Source organism: Ovis canadensis, chromosome 12 (assembly GCF_042477335.2).
Source record: "Ovis canadensis isolate MfBH-ARS-UI-01 breed Bighorn chromosome 12, ARS-UI_OviCan_v2, whole genome shotgun sequence".
Classification (NCBI taxonomy): domain Eukaryota; kingdom Metazoa; phylum Chordata; class Mammalia; order Artiodactyla; family Bovidae; genus Ovis; species Ovis canadensis.
This window is the reverse complement of record NC_091256.1, coordinates 65,831,521-65,854,308: the sequence shown is the minus strand read 5'-3', so window position 1 is coordinate 65,854,308 and position 22,788 is coordinate 65,831,521. Positions and strand designations below refer to the sequence as shown.

The 22,788-nt window shown below is 39.8% G+C and overlaps 2 protein-coding genes across 6 annotated transcripts in view; one reads left to right on the top strand and one right to left on the bottom strand.

Annotated features, from left to right (window-relative positions):
* KLHL20 (kelch like family member 20) overlaps window positions 1-6,403 on the bottom strand; it is a 67,769-nt gene extending 61,366 nt beyond the window's left edge. For 4 of the 5 annotated variants that reach the window (XM_069546048.1, XM_069546047.1, XM_069546045.1 and 1 more), the window contains exon 1: window positions 6,263-6,403. The gene's annotated coding sequence lies outside the window, so the exon portion shown is untranslated. The remainder of the gene's footprint in view (window positions 1-6,262) is intronic. The other variant, XM_069546046.1, reaches the window with a different exon arrangement.
* ANKRD45 (ankyrin repeat domain 45) overlaps window positions 6,393-22,788 on the top strand; it is a 44,069-nt gene continuing 27,673 nt past the window's right edge. Inside the window, exons 1-2 of the mRNA XM_069546072.1 lie at window positions 6,393-6,468; window positions 12,008-12,374. Coding sequence (XP_069402173.1) covers window positions 12,023-12,374 — 352 coding nt within the window. The 5' untranslated portion in view covers window positions 6,393-6,468; window positions 12,008-12,022. The remainder of the gene's footprint in view (window positions 6,469-12,007; window positions 12,375-22,788) is intronic.

Sequence of the window (22,788 nt, the reverse complement as noted above, 5' to 3'; positions counted from 1 at the left end):
AGACAGGCAGGACATACCAAGGGTTTGGAGGTTATTGCCAAGAAGCTGGGGGGAAGGGCGAAGTTTGCTTTACACGAGGCTAATCTTTTATTGTTCATTTTCTCAGCAAAGCTTTTCATTCCCACGTACCTTTACCCTTCTTTCACACCCACTTCAAATCAAGCTGGGTGACTGAGCATTGCAGGAGAAAATCACTTGATTCTGCAGGTTGGGGGTCACTGAAATTCATGGTTTTCAACCTCAGTCACCTTTTCAACGCCATCAACATTTTAAAACTTTGCTTTGCCAAGTCTTCAAGCCCCTCAGTCATCCCTTCCTCTCTCAATTTAAGCATACTCAATTTAAGGCCATCAAGCTTGGTTTCTTTTTTGATTGTTTCTTTAATTTACAATTCCACAGTCCAGGAAAATTACCTGTATCCACATCATTGATACCTTTTCCACTTCAGAATTAGAGGACCAAGCTAAGTTCCTTCTGTTTGAGGCCAACCTTCCCATCTATACCTTAACCCTTTCCCCTCCAATTTCCTTCAGGATCTTACTTTATCAGTCATCTCCTTTTCAAAACATTTTATTTATTTACTTATTTTTGGTTGTGTGCTGGGTCTTTGTTGCTGCCTGGGTTTTTCTCTAGTAGCATCAAGTAGGGGCTACTCTCCATTTGCAGTGGTCAGGCTTCTCATTGTGGTGGCTTCTCTTATTCTGAAGCATGGGCTCTAGGGCACATGGACTTCATTAGTTGTGGCTTGAGGGATTAGTAGTTATGGTTCCTGGACTTCGGAGCACAGGCTCAATAGTTGTGGCCCATGGGCTTTGTTTCTCCGCAGCCTGTGGGATTTTCCCAGACCAGGGATTGAACCCCTGTTTCCGGCACTGACAGGGGGATACTTGACCACTAACCAACCAGGGAAGCCTGTCATCTCCTTTCTTAATCTTTTCTTCCTACTAGTTCCTTGTTATCATCTTACAGATACATTCAGGCTTCTGTGGTCCTTTCTCTGCCAAGACATCTCCCTTAATACTTGTCTTCCTTTAACTTCTGAGCAATTTCCTTCCTCCACATCTTAGTCAAACTTCTCAAAAGAATAGTGTATATTTACAGCCACTACTTCCTCATTTCCAATTATAGTTGCTAAATCAACGACCCTGATGTTATATCTGACAAAGGCCAAAATTATCTTACAGTTAAAATATAGGTACTTTCTGCATTTAGAGCCTAAAAAAAGATTTTTTCTTAAACTTAGAGGTTCTACTTTCTGACCTCTCTTTCATGCCTCAGTCCACTGAAATCTTGATTTGGCCTGCTACTCTTCACAAAAGTACTTTTAAATGCTAAATTCCACTGCTATTTTCTCAGTTTCTTTTGAAATTACTTCCTTGGCTTCTATGTTGCTACACTCACTTGGTTTTGTTCATTCTCTGATCGTTTTTTCCCTATCTTACTTTGTCTACTTCTTAGATGTATTAATAATTGTTCTCCAGGGATCTGTCCTCAGCCCTCTGTTCTTTAATTCACTCTCCTTGGATGACTGCATCTTCTTTGTAGGTTTTTGATAACATTTATAAATCTGTAACTCCTAAATCTATATTTATATCCTAGTCTTGTCTACCAGGGGCTTCCCTGGTGGCTTAGATGATAAAGAATCTGCCTGCAATGCGGGAGATCTGGGTTTGATCCCTGGGTTAGGAAGATCCCCTAGAGGAGGGCATGGCAACCCACTCCAGTATTCTTGCCTGGAGAATCCCAATGGACAGAGGAGCCTGGTGGGCTACAGTCCATGGGGTCACAAAGAGTTGGATGTGACTGAGCGACTTTTCACTCGTCTACTAGGGCTTGCCTGTTGGCTCAGTGGTAGAGAATCTACCTGCTAATGCAGGAGAAGTGGGTTCCATCGCTGGGTTGGGGAGATCCCCTGGAGAAGGACATCGCAACCCACTCCAGTATTCTTGCCTGGGAAATCCCATGGACAGAAGAGCTTGGTGGGCTACAGTCCATAGGAGTCACAAAAGAGTCAGACATGACTTAGTGATTAAAAAACAATTAAGTCGTGTCTCCTAAGCATTGGTTTCAAATAATGTTTGCTGATATCAGGCAGACTGATATAGCTACCTTTATTTTTTTAAGGCTGAACTCATTATCCTGGTTCTACCCTGTCCTTTTTCAAAATCCCTATTTAGGAAACCACAAGCCACCTGGTCACAAGAGACAGAAACCCAGGAAGAGCTTAGGCTCCTCTTTGTCTACGATCTTGTCCTCTCCAAACCATTCTCCCCATTGCTGTCTGATCTCTTCCAATGTCTCTAACTACATCTCTTACCTCTCTCCCAAACACATACTCTCTTGCAGTTTCAACCCACTTAGGTTTCACTAATGCACTTTGCTGTTTATTTTGTGCCTCCGTGAATTTTACATTTCTTTTGGATTGCCTTTCCCCACTCCTCAGCCTGTTGAATTTCTAGTTATCTTTTGAATTTGGATTTTCACTCTGCCATCCACTATCATATTATTCATTATTACAAGCCTTTGGTTATCTGATAAGTATGTCTTATATATTTACACTTAAGTCACTAACTCAAAGATGTTGAAATCAAGAGGGTGACAGAATATTAGGGCATTTTACTAGAAACCTGCCTCCAGGTTAACATTGATCAACTAACCTATAATATCAAGCACAGTTGTTCATCTGTAAGTGAAACACATAACTACAATATTATCCATTCCAAATTTCAGGTATGTACCCCTAAGGATCGGAGAAAGCAATGGCACCCCACTCCAGTACTCTTGCCTGGAAAATCCCATGGATGGAGGAGCCTGGTAGGCTGCAGTCCAGTGGGTCGTGAAGAGTCGGACACAACTGAGTGACTTCACTTTCACTTTTCTGCATTGGAGAAGGAAATGGCAACCCACTCCAGTGTTCTTGCCTGGAGAATCCCAGGGACGGCGGAGCCTGGCGGGCTGCCGTCTATGGGGTCACACAGAGCGGGACACGACTGAAGTGACTTAGCATCCCTAAGGATAGCATGTTTCTAAAATAAAGCCATCCTATATACTCCCCCTCCTTCCCCCTTCATATTATGGGGCAATGATGTTACAAGTAACAAAAATCCAATCTTTTTGGATTAATTAGAAAAAAGTAATTTATTGACTTGCACAATTGAAAAAGGAAGGTAAAAAATGGCATTGGGTATTCTAGCTCCAGAGCTCAAGTGGCATCCTCAGGATTCACTTCTTGGCTCTTCCGTTGCTCTGTGAAGCTCTCTCCACATGGTGGCAAGATGGTACTGGCAACTCAGCCTGACCTCCTTTCATCAAATCTTGCTGAAAAAAGCATGCCTATTTATTTACTGCTCTAGCAAAAATTCAGGACTAGCTTTGATTACACTGATCTGTGTTCCATGCTTTTTCCTGATCTAATCACTGTGGCCAGGGGTGAAGAAAACACTGCTTGGCCAGGACTTGATCTGGAGTGGGATCAGCCTCATCCAAACAACACAGGCTGAGAGTATGTGAAAGGGATTCTGTACTAGAAAACTGTGTGCTGTTACCAGAAGAGGAAGGATGGGCAGGCACAAACAATGGATGTTCAGTACCTCCTTCCTCAAGTTTCAGCTGTGGAGATTAACTATATGCAGAAACAGTCTTTTTGTCATACACCAGGAGTGGCACTATTATCTAATCACTGCCAAAATAATGGCTCAAGATATTTTAAAATTAACTTATCCGTTTGGAAAGGCATACTCTAACACGTAATTAGTCCATAGCTAACTGGTGGCAATCCTGTGGTAATTTAAACCCAGACTGACCTAGGTTCAAATTCTGGTTCAGCCCTTTCCTTGCTGTGTGGTCTTAGGTAGGTGACTCAACTTTGCTGAGTTTGCTTAGTTTGAAGAATAAAATACCACATTCATTGAGCTGCTCTGAGGATTGGATACTATTTATATGAATCACTTAGCACAGTATTCAGCACATGATAGGACTTCAGTAAAAGAAATATAAATATTAATATAGCACATTAAGAGGCTTCCCTGGTGGCTCAGCGGTAAAGAATCCGCCTACCAATTCAGGAGATGTGGGTTTGATCCATGGGTGGGAAGATCCCCTGGAGGAGGGCATGGCAACCCACTCCAGTATTATTGCCTGGAGAATCCCATGGACAGAGGAGCCTCGCAGACTACAGACCATGGGGTCACAATGAGTAGAACACAACTAAGCAACTAAATAACAACACAGTACATTGAGCTACCTTAGAGTAACTTTCTCCACTAGTTAACTTATCCTATTATTTTATCAGAAATAAAATTGTATAAAGAGTATAATTCTGGGACTTCCTTGGAAGTCCAGTGGTTAATCTCCAAGCTTCCAACATACGGGATGTGGATTCAATCCCTTCTCAGGGAACTAGAATCCCATATGTCATGTGGTGTGGCCAAAATTTTTTTAAAATAAAAAAAAATATTTTAAAAAGAATGCAATTCTTAGTATAAAAGTATGGAATTCAAGAAATATAATAATTAAAATAATTTAAATTCTACTCTGAGGACTCATTCTCTTATTTTTTTTTCTTTTTTAAATTTTTATTTTTACTTTATTTTACTTTACAATACTGTATTGGTTTTGCCATACATTGACATGAAACCACCATGGGTGTACATGCATAAATTAGAGTAAATTTAAATTCAATCAATTTGGAAAGCTTTCTACCATAATTTCTTGAAGCTGACATAATTTCAGGGGGGCTTGAAGAGTGCTATTTTCTCTGTTCCTTAAGTCTTCGGTACGACAGGCCTTCACTGTATTCCTTGGCCCCCATTGTTAGGACTCACAGGTTGTTGCTGATATGCCTCTGGTACATTAATCTGTCTCCTTCAGATCCAATGCTCTCTCTTCAATACTCTCATCCTAAGCTTTCGGTGAGGGGCATGGGAGTTAGAAGTGATGGTAGGAGTCTATCTGCTGCACCTGGTCCATGCTAGAGGCAGGAATCTCTTTCCTAAGGCCAGTTTCAAACCTAGCCTGCCCCAATGAATCCTGCAGCTGTTTTTGAGATGGAGTTAAGAACAGAACAAGCTCCTCTGTTTCTAGTATTCTCAGAAGTATTCAATGTGTTCCTATTCTTCCTAGCTTTCAGAGTACTACAAATAATATTTAAGCACTCTATTTATTTTTTAGTTAATTTAATTTAATTCAATTTTTTTTATTTAATTCAATTTTAGACTTTCAAGAAACACTTGTATTTGGGAATACACAAATACATCCAAAGAAGATTAATTAAAAACAGAATCATTTACAATCATGCATCATAAGTCATCTTGCATCCAGACACTAAAAGACTCTCCTGAAACTAAAGACTATTAAAAGGAACATATTAAAAGTGAAACACCTAACATGTCTTGCTCTTCCACCAACTTCAGTAGCAAATGAGTGTTTAGTAAAGCAAATGTGCTATATCAGTGATCGCAGGAGCAAGCCAAGAGCTGACAAAGCTTCTAAACTATTGTTTCCGACTACAATGTCAACTCTACAATTCTGATTACCACAACTTATTTGAATAAGAAATTTCAGTATTATACCTCAAAAAATTTTTTCCAAAATTACTCTTGTATCTCAGAAGTTCAGAACTACGATAGTGACAGTTTGCTTGGGCCTAAGCCAAATATTTGCTTTAACACTAGGCTATTTAGCCTCCAGCTAAAATGTTTAGAGTTCCTCTAAAATATTACCTCCTCCCTAATGATTTCCTTGTAGAAACAGTAAAGAAATGAATGTTTTCCTCTTCAGTACAAAAACTTGCCGGTTTTCACTCCGTGATCGATGTGAATATTTACACAATTTCTGGGCAAGCTTTGCCTTTCTCTGCTGGTTTCTTTCCATACTCCTATCCCACCTCCATCATTCTCCCCTTTTTAAAAAGTCAACTGTTTTGTATCTTAAATTCCTGAATCGAAAGAGAAATTGTTTCCAAGGTGCTTCCGCTCCTGCCATAGTTGGCACTTGTGAGGTCTCTTGTAACGTTTCTTGTTGGTGACAATGACCTTAAACCATAGGAGAAAGAGCCTCAGTAAACCAGAAAATTAAGCAAGTTGCCCGTTATAATTACAACCTTTCGTAGTTTAGACTGCATCCTCATATTTCCAGAAAATTCCTCCGTTTAAAGGCCAAAGGTCAGACTAAGACTGGCTGGCAACCAACACGACGTATCTCCTTTTAAATTTTTATTTTTTAAGTTGTAAAAGAAATATGAACCATATAACTGTAAACTTACAAAATGCAGAAAACCCCCGCACTCCACCGTCCAAACACAGCAAATTAAATAGTTTTGACGAAATCTCCCGCGTCTCTCGCCTCTCGCTTCCTGCACCTTGCAACCTTGACGTTTGCGCGCCGCAGTCGCAGCGCTTGGGGTGGCGCTGCGGCGCGCCGGGTGCGCCGTCGCCATGGTAACCACGCAATCCTGGGGCCTCGGGAACGGTGAGTCTGAATCCAAAGGTCCTGGGTCTCGGTCCGAGGTCAGAGGGGCGAGGGTCGGCGCACCGCGTGGGTGTTGAGGAGAACTGGCATGTCCCCGCCACTTTGTTCGGTTTGGCTAGAGAAGAGTGGGCGCCACCGCGGCGCCCTCAGGCTTTGCCTCAGAACCTAGCCCTGCGTCGCGGGTCGCGCCCCGAGGGCCGACCCTGTGCTTTAGGTGTCCCCTCCGGCACATCCCCAGTTCTCCACTGAGGCTGCCACTCTCCGCATCCTCATCCTCCGGCATTCCCTTTGTTTAACCCTAGGAGCCCTTTGAGGCCTTCTTGAGCTGGCACTTAAAATCCTCAAGGGACTACATTTTTTCGAAGAAAAAAATCAGTTGGTTTAAAAGGCCCTTGAGATTTATCCCTCTACCACAACTTCATACAACCTTGTCTGCCTTCCTGGCCCTTTGTTTTTGCTTATCCCATTACCTTCTTTTAAGGCTCCTGCTCTTCAATACCAAGTGTCACCTCTTCTGGGAAGCCTTCCCGGGACCTCCCCACTCTAAGTCTCATTTAGAGGTCCAGTCTCTTTCCTTTCCAAGCACCCTTTGCTTATCACGTCCTTCATCCCACTGCGTCATTGCTGATTTGCTTGTTTCTTTCCCACCAGACTCTGATGTCTGTGAACCAGAGACCTATGTGATTTTATATTAGGAGTGCGTTGTTGTTGTTTAGTTTCTAAGTGGTGTCGGACTCTTTGAGGCCCTATATACTATAGCTCACCAGGCTTTTATGTCCATGGGATTTCCCAGGCAAGAATACTAGAGTGGGTTGTCATTTCCTTCTCCAGGGGATCTTCCTGACCCAGGGATGGAACCCACATCTCCTGTATTGGCAGGTGGATTCTTTACCACTGAGCCACCCAGGAGGCCCCACGAGGGCCTTAGCAGCCTCCAGAGAATGCAACTTTTATAGTTAAAATTCACACGAATTTAGTAAGGCAGAGCTATTCTTAATTCATTGTTGAGAATGAGTTCAGAAAAGTTGCATTATTAATAAACCAGGACTAAAGCATGGGTCTTCTGACTCATAGTCTGCTCTGCCATTCTGCCTTCAGAGTTCCAGACCTCCTCTCCTCTCCATGGTCATGTTCTGTATGAACTGTTGGTTATATGTGGTACGGTTGCAGTTTTGATTCATGTTAGAACTTTTCTGGGCCAAGAAAATATCTATCCATACAGTAACTATTACAAATCTAGTAAGAACTAGAGCTAAAAACAGAATTAAAAAAAAGATTTCTTAATTATTTTAACAATAGCATAAACCCACTGCATAGTGAACATAAGTTACATATTTCTTATGGGAAAAACTATTATCTAAAACAAACATTAGTTTTTTCAATATCTAAAAACTTGTCTGAGGAGACTTTATAAATAGCCGAGGAAAGAAGAGAAGTGAAAGGCAAAGGAGAAAGGGAAAGATATATCCAACTGAATGCAGAGCTCCAGAGAATAGCAAGGAGAGATAAGAAAATCTTCTTAAGTGAGCAATGCAAAGAAATAGAGGAAAACAATAGAATGGGAAAGACTAGAAATCTCTTTAGGAAAAATAAAGATACCACAGGAACATCTTATGCAAAGATGGGCTCAGTAAAGGATAGAAATGGTATGGACCTAACAGAAGCAGAAGATATTAAGAAGAGGTGGCAAGAATACACAGAAGAACTATACAAAAAAGATCTTCATGACCCAGATAATCATGATGGTGTGATCAGTCACCTAAAGCCAGACATCCTGGAATCAGAAGTCAAATGTGCTTTAGGAAGCATCACTACAAACAAAGCTAGTGGAGGTGATGGAATTCCAGTTGAGCTATTTTCAAACCCTAAAAGATTGATGGTGTGAAAGCACTGTACTCACTATGTCAGCAAATTTGGAAAACTCAGCAGTGGCAGTAGGACTGGAAAAGGTCAATTTTCATTCCAATGCCAAAGAATGCTCAAACTACCGCACAATTGCACTCATCTCACACGCTAGTAAAGTAATGCTCAAAATCCTCCAAGCCAGGCTTCAGCAATGTATGTGAACCATGAACTTCCAGATGTTCAAGCTGGTTTTAGAAAAGGCAGAGGAACCAGAGATCAAGTTGCCAACATCCGCTGGATCATGGAAAAAGCAAGAGAGTTCCAGAAAAACATACATTTCTGCTTTATTGACTATGCCAAAGCCTTTGACTGTGTGGATCAGAATAAACTGTGGAAAATTCTGAAAGAGATGGGAATACCAGACCACCTGACCTGCCTCTTGAGAAACCTGTATGCAGGTCAGGAAGCAGCAGTTAGAAGTGGACATGGAACAACAGACTGGTTCCAAATAGGAAAAGGAGTACGTCAAGGCTGTATATTGTCACCCTGCTTATTTAACTTCTATGCAGAGTACATCATGAGAAACACTGGGCTGGAAGAAGCACAAGCTGGAATCAAGATTGCCAGGAGAAATATCAATAACCTCAATATCAATATGCAAAAACCTCAATGAGGTACCACTTCACACCAGTCAGAATGGCTGCGATCCAAAAATCTGCAAGCAATAAATGCTGGAGAGGGTGTGGAGAAAAGGGAACCCTCCTACACTGTTGGTGGGAATGCAAACTAGTACAGCCACTATGGAGAACAGTGTGGAGATTCCTTAAAAAATTGCAAATAGAACTACCTTATGACCCAGCAATCCCACTTCTGGGCATACACACCGAGGAAACCAGAATTGAAAGAGACACATGTACCCCAATGTTCATCGCAGCACTGTTTATAATAGCCAGGACATGGAAACAACCTAGATGTCCATCAGCAGATGAATGGATAAGAAAGCTGTGGTACATATACACAATGGAGTATTACTCAGCCATTAAAAAGAATTCATTTGAATCAGTTCTGATGAGATGGATGAATCTGGAGCCGATTATACAGAGTGAAGTAAGCCAGAAAGAAAAACACCAATACAGTATACTAACACATATATATGGAATTTAGGAAGATGGCAATGACGACCCTGTATGCAAGACAGGGAAAGAGACACAGATGTGTATAACGGACTTTTGGACTCAGAGGGAGAGGGAGAGGGTGGGATGATTTGGGAGAATGACATTCTAACATGTATACTATCATGTGAATTGAATCGCCAGTCTATGTCTGACGCAGGATGCAGCATGCTTGGGGCTGGTGCATGGGGATGACCCAGAAAGATGTTATGGGGAGGGAGGTGGGAGGGGGGTTCATGTTTGGGAATGCATGTAAGAATTAAAGATTTTAAAATTTAAAAAATAAAAAACTAAAAATTAAAAAAAAAATCAATATGCAGATGACACCACCTTATGGCAGAAAGCGAAGAGGAGCCTCTCGATGAAAGTGAAAGAGGAGAGTGAAAAAGTTGGCTTAAAACTCAACATTTAGAAAACAAAGATTATGGCATCCGGTCCCATCACTTCATGGCAAATAGATGGGGAAACAGTGGAAACAGTGTCAGACTTTTATTTTTTGGGGCTCCAAAATCCCTGCAGATGGTTTCTACAGCCATAAAATTAAAAGACGCTTACTCCTTGGAAGGAAAGTTATGACCAACCTAGATAGCATATTGAAAAGCAGAGACATTACTTTGCCAACAAAGGTCCGTCTAGTCAAGGCTGTGGTTTTTCCAGTGGTCATGTATGGATGTGAGAGTTGGACTGTGAAGAAAACTGAGCACCGAAGAATTGATGCGTTTGAACTGTGGTGTTGGAGAAGACTCTTGAGAGTCCCTTGGACTGCAAGGAGATCCAACCAGTCCATTTTAGAAGACTCTTGAGAGTCCCTTGGATTGCAAGGAGATCCAACCAGTCCATCCTTTTTTTTTTTTTTTTTTTTCAGATTTCATTTTACTTATTTTATTTTTTTTTTACTTTACAATATTGTATTGGTTTTGCCATACATCAACATGAATCCGCCATGGGTGTCAACCAGTCCATTCTAAAGGAGATCAATTCTGGGTATTCATTGGAAGGACTGATGCTAAAGCTGAAACTCCAAATACTTTGGCCACCTCATGCAAAGAGTTGACTCATTGGAAAAGATTCTGATGCTGGGAGGGATTGGGGGCAGGAGGAGAAGGGACTACAGGGATGGGGGCAGGAGGAGAAGGGGACTACAGGGATGAGATGGCTGGATAGCATCATCAACTCGATGGACATGAGTTTGAGTGAACTCCGGGAGTTGGTGATGGGCAGGGAGGCCTGGTGTGCTGCGATTCATGGAGTCGCAAAGAGTCGGACATGACTGAGTCACTGAACTGAACTGAACTGAAGCAGAAGATATTAATAAGAGGTGGCAAGAATACACAGAAGAACTATCTGTGATCAAAATAGATCTTCATGACCAAAAATGATCTACAATGGTGTGTTCACTCACCTAGAGCCAGACATCCTGGAGCATGAAGTCTGGTGGCTCTTAGGAAGTTTCACTATGAACAAAGCTAGTGGAGGTGATGGAATTCCAGCTGAGCTGTTTCAAATCCTAAAAGATGATGGTGTGAAAGTGCTGCACTCGATATGCCAGCAAATTTGGAAAACTCAGTAGTGGCCAGAGGGTCCGAAGTGGTCAGTTTTCAATCCAATCCCTAAGAGAGACAATGCCAAAGAATGTTCAAACTACCACACAGTTTTGCTCATTTCACATTTTTGTTGTTCAGTTGCCAAGTTGTATCCGATTCTTTGCAACCCCATGGACTGCCACATGCCAGGCTTCCCTGTCCTTCACTATCTCCTGGAGTTGCTCAAACTCATGTGCATTGAGTTCATGATGCCATTCAACCATTTCATCCTCGGTTGCTTCTTCTCCTCCTGCCTTCAGTCTTTCCCAGCTTCAGGGCCTTTTCCAGTGAGTTGGCTCTTTGCAATGGGTCGCCAAAGTGTTGGAGCTTCAGCTTCAGCATCAGTCCTTCCAATGTATATTCAGGATTGATTTCCTTTAGGATTAACTGGTTTGATCTCCTTGCTGTCTGGGGGACTCTGAAGAGTCTTCTCCAGTTCCATAGTTGGAAAGCATCAGCCTTCTTTATGGTCCACCTCTCCAATCCATACTTGACTCCTGGAAAAACCATAGCTTTGACTATGTGGGCCTTTGTTGGCAAAGTGACCTAATTTTTAAGGTCTTAATAATCTGGCTTCAATGATCCAACTGTATTGATTACTTCTCCCCAACATGGATCCTTGTTTAAACAGATGAGTCTCTTTAACATTCTCTTTCAATCTTTTCCTAATGTATCTCACCCACATTGATATTTTTTCTCCTGTTCCTATTGAATTTACTATTTGCATCACACGTTCAGCATTTTAGTGTATACTCAGGCAGTCTATTGGTGCATGATAAACTTTACTGATTGAATGAATGAAGTATTTTATAATTATTTTGAACCAACTAAGTATTTTCATTCCATTCATATTGTCAGTTGACTGATCAAACAAGTAAATAAACAAATGCTGATTTGTTTGAGTATGTTTCTATTACTTTTTCTCTTTTTTGATCTCAGGTATTTTTGGAGTTAATGGAGTCAGAAGTACCCCCAGAGTCAGAGAGTTCAGAAAAATTAATATTTTCCTCACCGCAAGAAGAAGAGGAAGAAGATGATAGTGAAGAAGAAGAAGAATCCAAAGAAGCAGAGGAAACTGCCACCATTAACCCCCTCTTACCACCTGCTCTCACAGGGGATGTAGAAGGTTTGCAAAAGATTTTTGAGGATCCTGAGAACTCTCACCATGAGCAGGCCATGCAGCTACTCTTGGAGGAAGACATCGTTGGGAGAAATTTGTTGTATGCAGCTTGCATGGCTGGGCAAAGTGATGTGATTAGAGCTTTGGCCAAATATGGTGTGAATCTGAATGAGAAAACCACCAGAGGTATTTTGTCTTTTTTCTCTCATCACTATTACTTATAACTACCTAAAGATACCATGTATTGTCTTTAAATTTGGATAAATTTGATGTCCCTACTTTATATTTTGCATATGTTAAGTGTGTGTGTATATATATATATATATATATATGTATATGAATGTGTGTATATGCGTGTTATTATAGTATAGCTTGAAGTGAAGTGACATCGCTCAGTCATGTCCGACTCTTTGCGACCCCATGGACTGTAGCCTACCAGGCTCCTCTGTCCATGGGATTTTCCAGGCAATAGTCCTGGAGTGGATTGCCATCTCCAGCGGATCTTTCCAACCCAGGGATCGAACCCACGTCTCCCGCATTGTAGACAGACGCTTTACTGTCTAAGCCACCAGGGAATTAAGAATACAGAATTTGATATTTATTAGCTGGGTGACTTGGGCAAGTTACCTAATCATTTTGTGTCTCTGTTTCATCTACTAAATGAGGATGATTGTATTTTCTTTATAGGGTTTTCCTTGTAGGTTATGAGGATTAAGTATGATAATATAAAGTTGGTATATAGTAAATGCTCAATAATCTTATTACCTATTTCCTTGGAAGATTTATTCATTTTTATAGTAAGTATTCAGTTAGCTCTTTAAATTAAGTCACTGTTTTCTTCAGATTGGAACTATAAGACATGGTCATTGTAGAAAATGAAACAGTGGTCTTTAGCAAATAGCAAATATACATTTTCTTCATGCTTACATGGAACAGTTAAAAAAACTGATCATGTGTTAGGCCATAAAGGAAGTGCCAACAATTATCAAATAAACTATAGCATGCAGTCTGTGGTCTCTGACCACAGTAAAATAAAATTAGAAAACAGTGACAAAAAGATAACTGAAAATCCCTATAATTTTGGAAACAGGAACACGCTTTCAATTATCTATTGGTGACAGAAAATATAATAGAAATTATGAAATATTTAGATGGCAACAGGATTGCTATGTCAGACCCTGTGAAATAAAACTAAAATTAAAATTCTAGTTTAATACATATATTAGAATAAAAATATTGAAAATTAGCAAAGTATTCAACTCAAGGAGTTAGAAAAATAACAACTGAAAATCCAAAGAAAGAAGAAGATAAATAATAGAGTAAAATAATGACATTGAAAATAAAGAAACAACAGAGAGGGAATTCTCTGTCAGTCCGGTGGTTTGGAGTCTACCTTCCACTGCAGGGTGCCAGGTTTGATCCTTGGTGGACTGAGATTCCTGATCTGTAAGCTGCACAGTGCAGCCAAAACAAACAAGCAAACAAACAAACAATAAAGAGAATCAACAAAACCAAAATCTGGTTTAGTGAAAAGTTGAAAAAACATTTGATAATATTGATAATTTTTGATATGTGATATTATAAGAAGGAGAGTGTATAAATAATATTTGGAATTTTAAAATGAAGTATTCACACAGACAAAAATAAGATTTAAAAAATTATTAGAAAATATCAAACAACTTCATGATAATACATTTGAAAACATGGAAGAAATGGACAGTTTCTTCAATGAAATATATATTATCGAAATTGAGTCAAGAAAAAAAATAGAAGCTTGATTAGATCTACAATTATTTTAAAAAATTGAATAAGTAATCAGAATCTGCCTGATTCTCCCACCCTTTCCAATTCCTAACTCAAATGTTTTAAAATATATGGTTTACTACCCTTATAAGGATGAAATAATCTCTAGCTTATACAAAGTTTCCATAGAATATAAAGAGAGTTGGACAGCTGCTTATTTTATGAGATAACCTTTATAGCAAAACTAGTTAAGGACAAGCTTTAGAAAGGAAAATTATAGGCCAATCATTTAATAACACAGATGCAAGCATCTTAAAATATGAACAAATTGAATCTAATGTATGTTGAAACATTTATTGGACTAGCTTGGGTTTATCCCATTTATGCAAGAATTTGCTTTTTTAAAAAAGGTTTATCTATCAGTTTTGGCTGCACTGGGTCTTTGTTGCTGCTCGAGTGCTTGTGGAGAGCAGAGGCTCTTCTCTCATTGTGGTGCATGGGCTTCTCAATGCAGCGGTTCTCTTGTTTTGGAGCACAGGCTCTAGGTGTTCTGGCTTCAGTAGTTGTGGCTCCTGGGCTCTAGAGCGCAGGCTCAGAAGTTGTGGTGCATGGGCTTAGTTGCTCCACAGCATGTGGGATCTTCCTGTAGTAGGGATCAAACCTGTGTTCCCTGCATTGGCAGGCAGATTCTCAACCACTGGGCTACCAGGGAAACCTCAAGGATGGCTTTAACATTAGAAAAATTGTTAGTATAATTCACTACACTAAAAGATTATATAAACAAAACCACCTGATCATCTCAATAGATATAGAAAAGTCTTTTGGAAGAAAATGTAGCATTCATTCATGATGAAAGCTTTTGGGTAAGTAGGAACATAAGAAGCTTTTCTTAAGGCTGTGGAAAACTCTTAGCAAAATTTATCTAATATTGAATTTTAAGCTATTTAACTTGGGCAAGTTATATAACCTCTCCATGCTACAGTTTCTTCATCCATAAAAATGGGACTAATAGTAATATCTAATATTGCATCCATAAAAATAGGACTAATAGTAATGTCTAAAAATCATACTACATAAAAGAAAATGAGAGCCTTAAATCAAATATCTGATAGTGTACCTCCAGCACTCCAGGGAGAGGGTGCCCTGACTAATTGATATGGGTATTGCCATCCTCTTGTTAGATATTTTCCAGTGTGTGAAGATAGGTATACAGTCTTTTGAGTTTGATGATGTACTAAGATAATCCATATCTTCATTCTGATTTCATGCTTACCGTGAAATCTTCTCATTTAGCAGAAGTTGAAGGTGCATCCTGCTTTTTTCTTGCTGCTTATAGTAAAATGACAGAGGAGACAGAGAAATTGAGAGAAGAATTGCTAAATTAAAAGGAACCAGGATTCTCACCACATCTACTTTGGCTGGTGCCAGGATGTCCCTCTAGATTTAAGTTGAACAATGATAAATTAGTTTATGACATGTGTTGAGATGATAGAATCCTGTAAAAGAAAACCTTCAATGATTGGAATGTATCATTATTTTAGAGCTTATAAAGATTTCAAATATTGGATTGGCAAAAAAATAAAATAAAATAAAAAATAAAATAAAAAATAAAAGGAACCAGGACTTAGATGATATATGATGTTCTGGGAAATTGTAAGCTTGTTTGCCATTTTAATGAAGATGATTTTGTAATGAAATATTTGCATTAACTGGCTAACCTAATTGTACCAGGCAACTTGGTGATTATTACTTCAGTTCAGTTCAGTTCAGTTCAGTTCAGTTGCTCAGTTGTGTCTGACTCTTTGCGACCCTATGGACCACAGCATGCCAGGCCTCCCTGTCCATCATCAACTCCCAGAGTTTGCCCAAACTCATGTCCATTGAGTCTGTGATGCCATCCAACCATCTTGTCCTCTGTCGTCCCCTTCTCCTCCTGCATTCAGTCTTTTCCAGCATTCAAATGAGTCAGCTCTTCACATCAGGTGGCCAAAGTATTAGAGTTTCAGCTTCAGCATCAGTCCTTCCAATGAATATTCAGGACTCATTTCCTTTAGGATGGACTGGTTTGATCTCCTTGCAGTCCAAGGGACTCTCAAGAGTCTTCTCCAACACCACAGTTCAAAAGCATCAATTCTTCGGCTCTCAGCTTTCTTTGGAGTCCAACCCTCACATCCATACATGACTACTGGAAAAACCATAGCCTTGACTAGATGGGCCTTTGTCGGCAAAGTACTGTGTCTGCTTTTGAATATGCTATCTAGGTTGGTCATAACTTTCCTTCCAAGGAGTAAGTGTCTTTTAATTTCATGGCTGCAGTCACCATCTGCAGGGATTTTGGAGACCCTCAAAATAAAGTCAGCCACTGTTTCCAGTGTTTCCCCATCTATTTGCCATGAAGTGATGGGACTGGATGCTATGACCTTCGTTTTCTGAATGTTGAGTTTTAAGCCAACTTTTTCACTCTCCTCTTTCACTTTCATTGAGAGGCTCTTTAGTTCTTCACTTTCTGCCATAATGGTGGTGTCATATGTATATCTGAGATTATTGATATTTCCTCCAGCAATCTTGATTCCAGCTTGTGCTTCATCCAGTCCAGTGTGTCTCATGATGTACTCTGCATATAAGTTAAATAAGCAGGGTGACAATATACAGCCTTGATGTACTCCTTTTGCTATTTGGAACCAGTCTGTTGTTCCATGTCCAGTTCTAACTGTTGCTTCAGTTCAGTTCAGTTCAGTCACTCGTCGTGTCTGACTCTTCGCGACCCCATGAATCACAGCACGCCAGGCTTCCCTGTCCATCATCAACTCCCGGAGTTCATTCAAACTCATGTCCATCGAGTCAGTGATGCCATCCAGCCATCTCATCCTCTTTCATCCCCTTTTCCTCCTGCCCCCAATCCCTCCTAGCATCAGGGTCTTTTCCAATGAGTCAAGTCTTCGCATGAGGTGGCCAGAGTATTGGAGTTTCAGCTTCAGCATCAGTCCTTCCAATGAACACCCAGGACTGATCTCCTCTAGGATGGAGTAGTTGGATCTCCTTGCAGTCCAGGGGACTCTCAAGAGCCTTCTCCAACACCACAGTTCAAAAGCATCAATTCTTCGGCACTCAGCTTTCTTCACGGTCCAACTCTCACATCCATACATGTCCACTGGAAAAACCATACCCTTGACTAGACAGACCTTTGTTGGCAAAGTAATGTCTCTGCTTTTGAATATGCTATCTAGGTTGGTCATAACTTTCCTTACAAGGAGTAAGCGTCTTTTAATATCATAGCTGCAATCACCATCTGCAGTGATTTTGGAGCCCCCCAAAATAAAGTCTGACACTGTTTCCACTGTTTCCCCATCTATTTGCCATGAAGTGATGGGACCGGATGCCATGATCTTCGTTTTCTGAATGTTGAGTTTTAAGCCAACTTTTTCACTCTCCTGTTTCACTTTCATCAAGAGCTTTTTAGTTCCTCTTCACTTTCTGCCATAAGGATGGTGTCATCTGCATATCTGAGGTTATTGATATTTCTCCCGGCAGTCTTGATTCCAGCTTGTGCTTCTTGCAGCCCAGTGTAAATAATGAATTACATTATAGTTTACCAGTAAATTCTTGTTTGGTTGGTATTGATTCAGTTATCATGAGCTTGTTTACATGGGAGAACAGATCAGTGCAAAGATTTTTTTTTTTTGGTCAAAACATTTGAGTTCTACTCTCAGGAAATTTCAATTATATAATACAGTTATTAACTATAGTCATTGTGTTATATATTAAGTCCTGGGATCTTTTCCTCTTCTAACTGAAGTTTGTACCTTTTCTCCAGTCTCTCTCTATTTCCCCCACTCCTCAAACCCCTGGTACCACTTTTCTAATCTGTTTCTATGGATTTAATTTTTTATTTTAGATTTCCCCACATAAGTGATACGAAGCGGTATTTGGCTTTTCCTCTCTGACTTATTTCACTTGGCATAATGCCCTTCAGGTTCATCCATGTTGTTACAAGTGGTAGAATTTTCTTTTTTTAAGGATCTGTGAACACTATTGATTTTTGCAACATAGAAGCCATTGGCCTAAAATTCGGGGACTTTTGGGTGAAGAACTGTGGTATATCTCTTTAAGAAGATGTATGCCATTTATTTGTGGATGATTCTCAGAGATCACATTGGTATTCAGGATTTCCTTTCCTTTTAAATATTGGAGAATTGGACAATTTTGATTCAAAGGAAGGATGATGAAACAGTTTTTACAATCTCATCTCTTTGATCAGAAGGAAGGAGGATGAAGCAGTTCTTACAGTCTGAGCTCTCTGTACTACTGACTTCTGGTCTGTTGGGAAGTACCTTGTTTTCTGTTTGAGCCAAGGACATTTGTGTGCAGTTTGTAGGTTATTGATGGAACCACCTCTGGTTCTGGTAAGGCTTTGGTTTCTCAGCTTTGCCACATTCAAACAAACATGATTGAAACTAAATACTATTTTAAACTCTGCCTTTCTCTACAATCAGTAAATATTTGTTAAAGGTGGAGGAATAGCCAGGTCTTGAGCTGGGAACTGGGGATAGAAAGAAGAATGAATTCAGCAACCCTGATCAAGTTCACAGTTAGCAGAAAACAGATGTCTAAATAGATGATATATGATGAGACAAAGTACAGTGATAGCTCAGAGGAGAGACCAGTCAGATTTACCTGAAAGTGTTGGACATGGTCAAGGAATGCTTTATAGAAGAGGCAATATGTTGAGTTTTTCTTTTTTTTTTTTTGGCTGCACCACGTAGCACTTGGGATCTTAATCCCTTACCACGGATTGAACGTGTGTCCCCTGCAGTGAAAGTGTGGAGTCTTAACCGCTGGACCACCAAGGAAGTCTATATATAGAATCTTGAATAATGACCAAGAGTTTATCAGACAAAGGAAGTTGAAGGATAAGGCATGGCAGGTGGCAGTAACTGCAGTATCAGACAGTAACTGCAATAGCAGATTTTAGTGTTAAAATATTTTTGCTATCCTGGTGTATTTACCCAGTATTTTAGGTGATGAAATACTGGCCTTTTTATAGGTATAATAGTTTTATTTGGTTTTTTAAACATATGAAATTAGAGTCATTTTTGGATTGAGAACAATTTCAATGATTTAATTGCTCAGTGTATATAAAAAGACAAATTGAAGATTACAAATGTAGATGGTCCATATTGTGGTATTGCAAATTCTATTGTAAGAGTAATTCTTGAGTTCACGAGGCTCCCAAACAAGTAGAAGGTGAATCTCACAGCTTTGAAATTGAAATTGATAAGGAAACTGAAATGGACTCTCTCTCTTTTTATGTGGAAACTAAAAAAGACAAATATGAACCATCAGTGTTTTCTTTGGAGAAAATGATTACAGCCTACTCTCAATAGAAAGATTGCAATTCTATTAAAAAAAGCAAAAAACTGTTCAGACATATCTCTGTCTTTTAAAATTACAAATGAGATAATTTGAAGAAAAGTGTTTGGTGTTGGTTTATAACTACTTCCAACTAATGTTGAGTGAGAAAAACTTTAATAGCTGAAAAAATTTGCACAGAAATGTCCTGTTGAAATCATTGACCCACTTAAAAAATAAGATAATGTTTTATTTGTGATTTTCATGATTATAGTTTTTTCATTTTTAATAGTATTTGCTTTTTAATCTTTAAATTTTATTAGTTTTATCTGACAATTTATATTGCTAATAGAATGACAGTATATACTTAACATTTGTTTGTAGTTATGCTTTTATCTGATATTTTATGTTTATATACTTTTGTATTTAAAATGTATTAATCTTGGACTTCCTTGGTAGCTCAGTGGATAAGAATTCATGTTGCAATGCAGGGGACATGGTTCAATTCCTGGTCTGGGAAGATTCCACATGCCATGAAGTAGCTAAGCCTGTGGGTCACAACTACTGAGCCTGAATTCTAGAGCCTACAAGCCACAACTGCTGAAACCTGTGCACCTGAAGCCTGTGCTCCGCAACAAGAAAAGGCCCTTCAATGAGAAGCCTGCGCATAGCAAGAGTACTCCCTGCTCACTGCAACTCGAGAAAGCTCATGTGAAGCAACAAAGACCCAAGGCAGCCAAGAATAAAAATAAATTAATTTAAAAAATTGAACAAAAAAATAAAATGGGTATTAGTTTCACTAATTTAAAAAATGAATTCTGAACTCAGTTTTACAAATACTGGTATTAATGCTAAGTAAATATAAAATTTATACATAAAAACATTTCTCAGGCAGAAAAAACCAGCATATGCAAAATTATAGAGGCATGAAACAATATGATTTGGAGAATTCAAAGAGTCTGGTGCTGCTGGTAGTAGGCAGGTTGTGAAAAATATTCTAGGTAAGTGAATATTTTGCTCCAGGCCTATTACTTGTTTGTGACTATCATCATCTCAATTTTGGGATTTTGACCTTATCAATGACCTTCCTCAATTTAAGCAACCTTGAGAAAAGTTCTTATCCTCTGTGCTTTTTTTTTCTTATCTATAAATGAGAACAATACTACTTTGTACATCATAGGATTGTAGAGAGGATTAAATGAGTTGATACTTGTGGAGCACATAGAACAATGCCTGTATAGAGGAGAAGACTGCTTTACCTCTTGTCTAATCTCTTGCCTTACTGTGAACTGCATGCTCAGTTGACTCTCTCTATTTAGTAACCAGTAGTGCAGCAGTCTTTCATGTTGGAGAAGGCAGTGGCAACCCACTCCAGTACTCTTGCCTGGAAAATCCCATGGGCGAAAGAGCCTGGTAGGCTGCAGTCCATGGGGTCATTAAGAGTTGGAAGTTGGACACGACTGAGCAACTTCACTTTCACTTTTCACTTTCATGCATTGGAGAAGGAAATGGCAACCCACTCCAGTATTCTTGCCTGGAGAATCCCAGGGACGGGGGATCCTGGTGGGCTGCCCCGTCTCTGGGGTTGCACAGAGTCGGACACTACTGTAGTGACTTAGCAGCAGCAGCAGCAGCAGCAGCAGCAGCAGCAGCAGCAGCAGCAGTCTTCCATGTAGAGATTATTTTTCCCTTGGAACCAATTCTGATTTTTCAGTATTCCATTTATGGTCCTTCTTCCTGCTGAGATTTCTAACATGTAACCTTCTATGTCTCGCTTCTGGGTTCAACTATTCATTGCCAATATCATGAGAGAACTTTAGGAAAATCCCCCCTCTTGTCTGGATGCTTTCGAAATCATCTTATTTAAATGTTCTTCTCCTGGGAAGGCTGTGGAATTAATGTAGTACAAAGATCTGTGTGTTTCCTTCTAGAAAACACACCATCTCCCGCAAGGGGAAAAAAAACCCCCACATATAAAGATTTCAAATTCCTTGGCAAAAGCCTCTCTCTGTTTAGAAATCATGTTTTCTTATTTTTAAACTATGTATATTAAAAAATAGGAAAAATTTTAGATGTTACCTCTCCCCTTTTTTTTTTTTTTTTTGCTATTGGCCTAAAACATTGTGTTTAGTAGTAACTTCAGCCCTGAGAAAAGCAATGTAAGGACCAAGAATATCTCATTTGAAATGGCCTCCTGCTCATGCTATCGTGGTGTCTTTTCCGTAGATAGTGTCCCCTTTCCCAACAAATCAGGGACCGTGGGCCATTTGGCTGAAGAAATATATCTTCAGAAAGGTGATATCTGGGTATTTTTTGGCTCCCAGTTTTGTGGGATAGTTGCCTTGGTAAATCTAAGAAATAACTTTCTAATTTGATAGCGCACAATTTCAATTTTAATTCAAATGATTAATTTCCAAATCAAAGACATACACAGTTGTAGTAATTTGTATGGTTATGTTAACAATAATAGAGTAATTAGAGGTTGATGAAAATTTCTTAAAGTCATAAATCTAATTGTGTTCCAGTAGATGACTGTTAGGGAGATTGCTATCTTCCTCATAAGATGTTGAAGAGCTCAGATTGCCTGTGCTGATTCCTTCTGTCCATCATTTACTGGCTACGTGCCTTGGGCAAGTTTAACTTCTCTGGACCTTTGTTTCCTTATCTGTAAAATGAAGATTATAATAGCTATGACCTCATAGGGTTTTTCTTTTACCAACTAAATGAACTTATTATATGTAAAGCACTTAGGATAATACCTGTGCAAGTTACTCAGTCATGTCCGACTCTTTGTGACCCCATGGACTGTACCCTGCCAGGCTCCTCTGTCCGTGGGATTCTCCAGTCAAGAATACTGGAGTGGGTTGCCATTGCCTTCTCCAGGGGATCTTCCTGATCAAGGTATCGAACCCAGGTCTCCTGTGTTGCAGGCAGATTCCCCACCATTTGAGCCACCAGGGAAGCCAGAGGATAATAGTTCAGTTCAGTTCAGTCGCTCAGTCGTGTCCCACTCTTTGCAACCCCATGAATCGCAGCACGCCAGGCCTCCCTGTTCATCACCATCTCCTGGAGTTCACTCAGACTCATGTCCATTGAGTCCATGATGCCATCCAGCCATCTCATCCTCTGTCGTCCCCTTCTCTTCCTGCCCCCAATCCCTCCCAGCATCAGAGTCTTTTCCAATGAGTCAACTCTTTGCATGAGGTGGCCAAAGTACTGGAGTTTCAGCGTTAGCATCATTCCTTCCAAAGAAATCCCAGGGTTGATCTCCTTCAGAATGGACTGGTTGGATCTCCTTGCAATCCAAGGGACTCTCAAGAGTCTTCTCCAACACCACAGTTCAAAAGCATCAATTCTTCGGTGCTCAGCCTTCTTCACAGTCCAACTCTCACATCCATACATGACCACTGGAAAAACCATAGCTTTGACTAGACGGACCTTAGTCGGCAAAGTAATGTCTCTGCTTTTGAATATGCTATCTAGGTTGGTCATAACTTTTCTTCCAAGG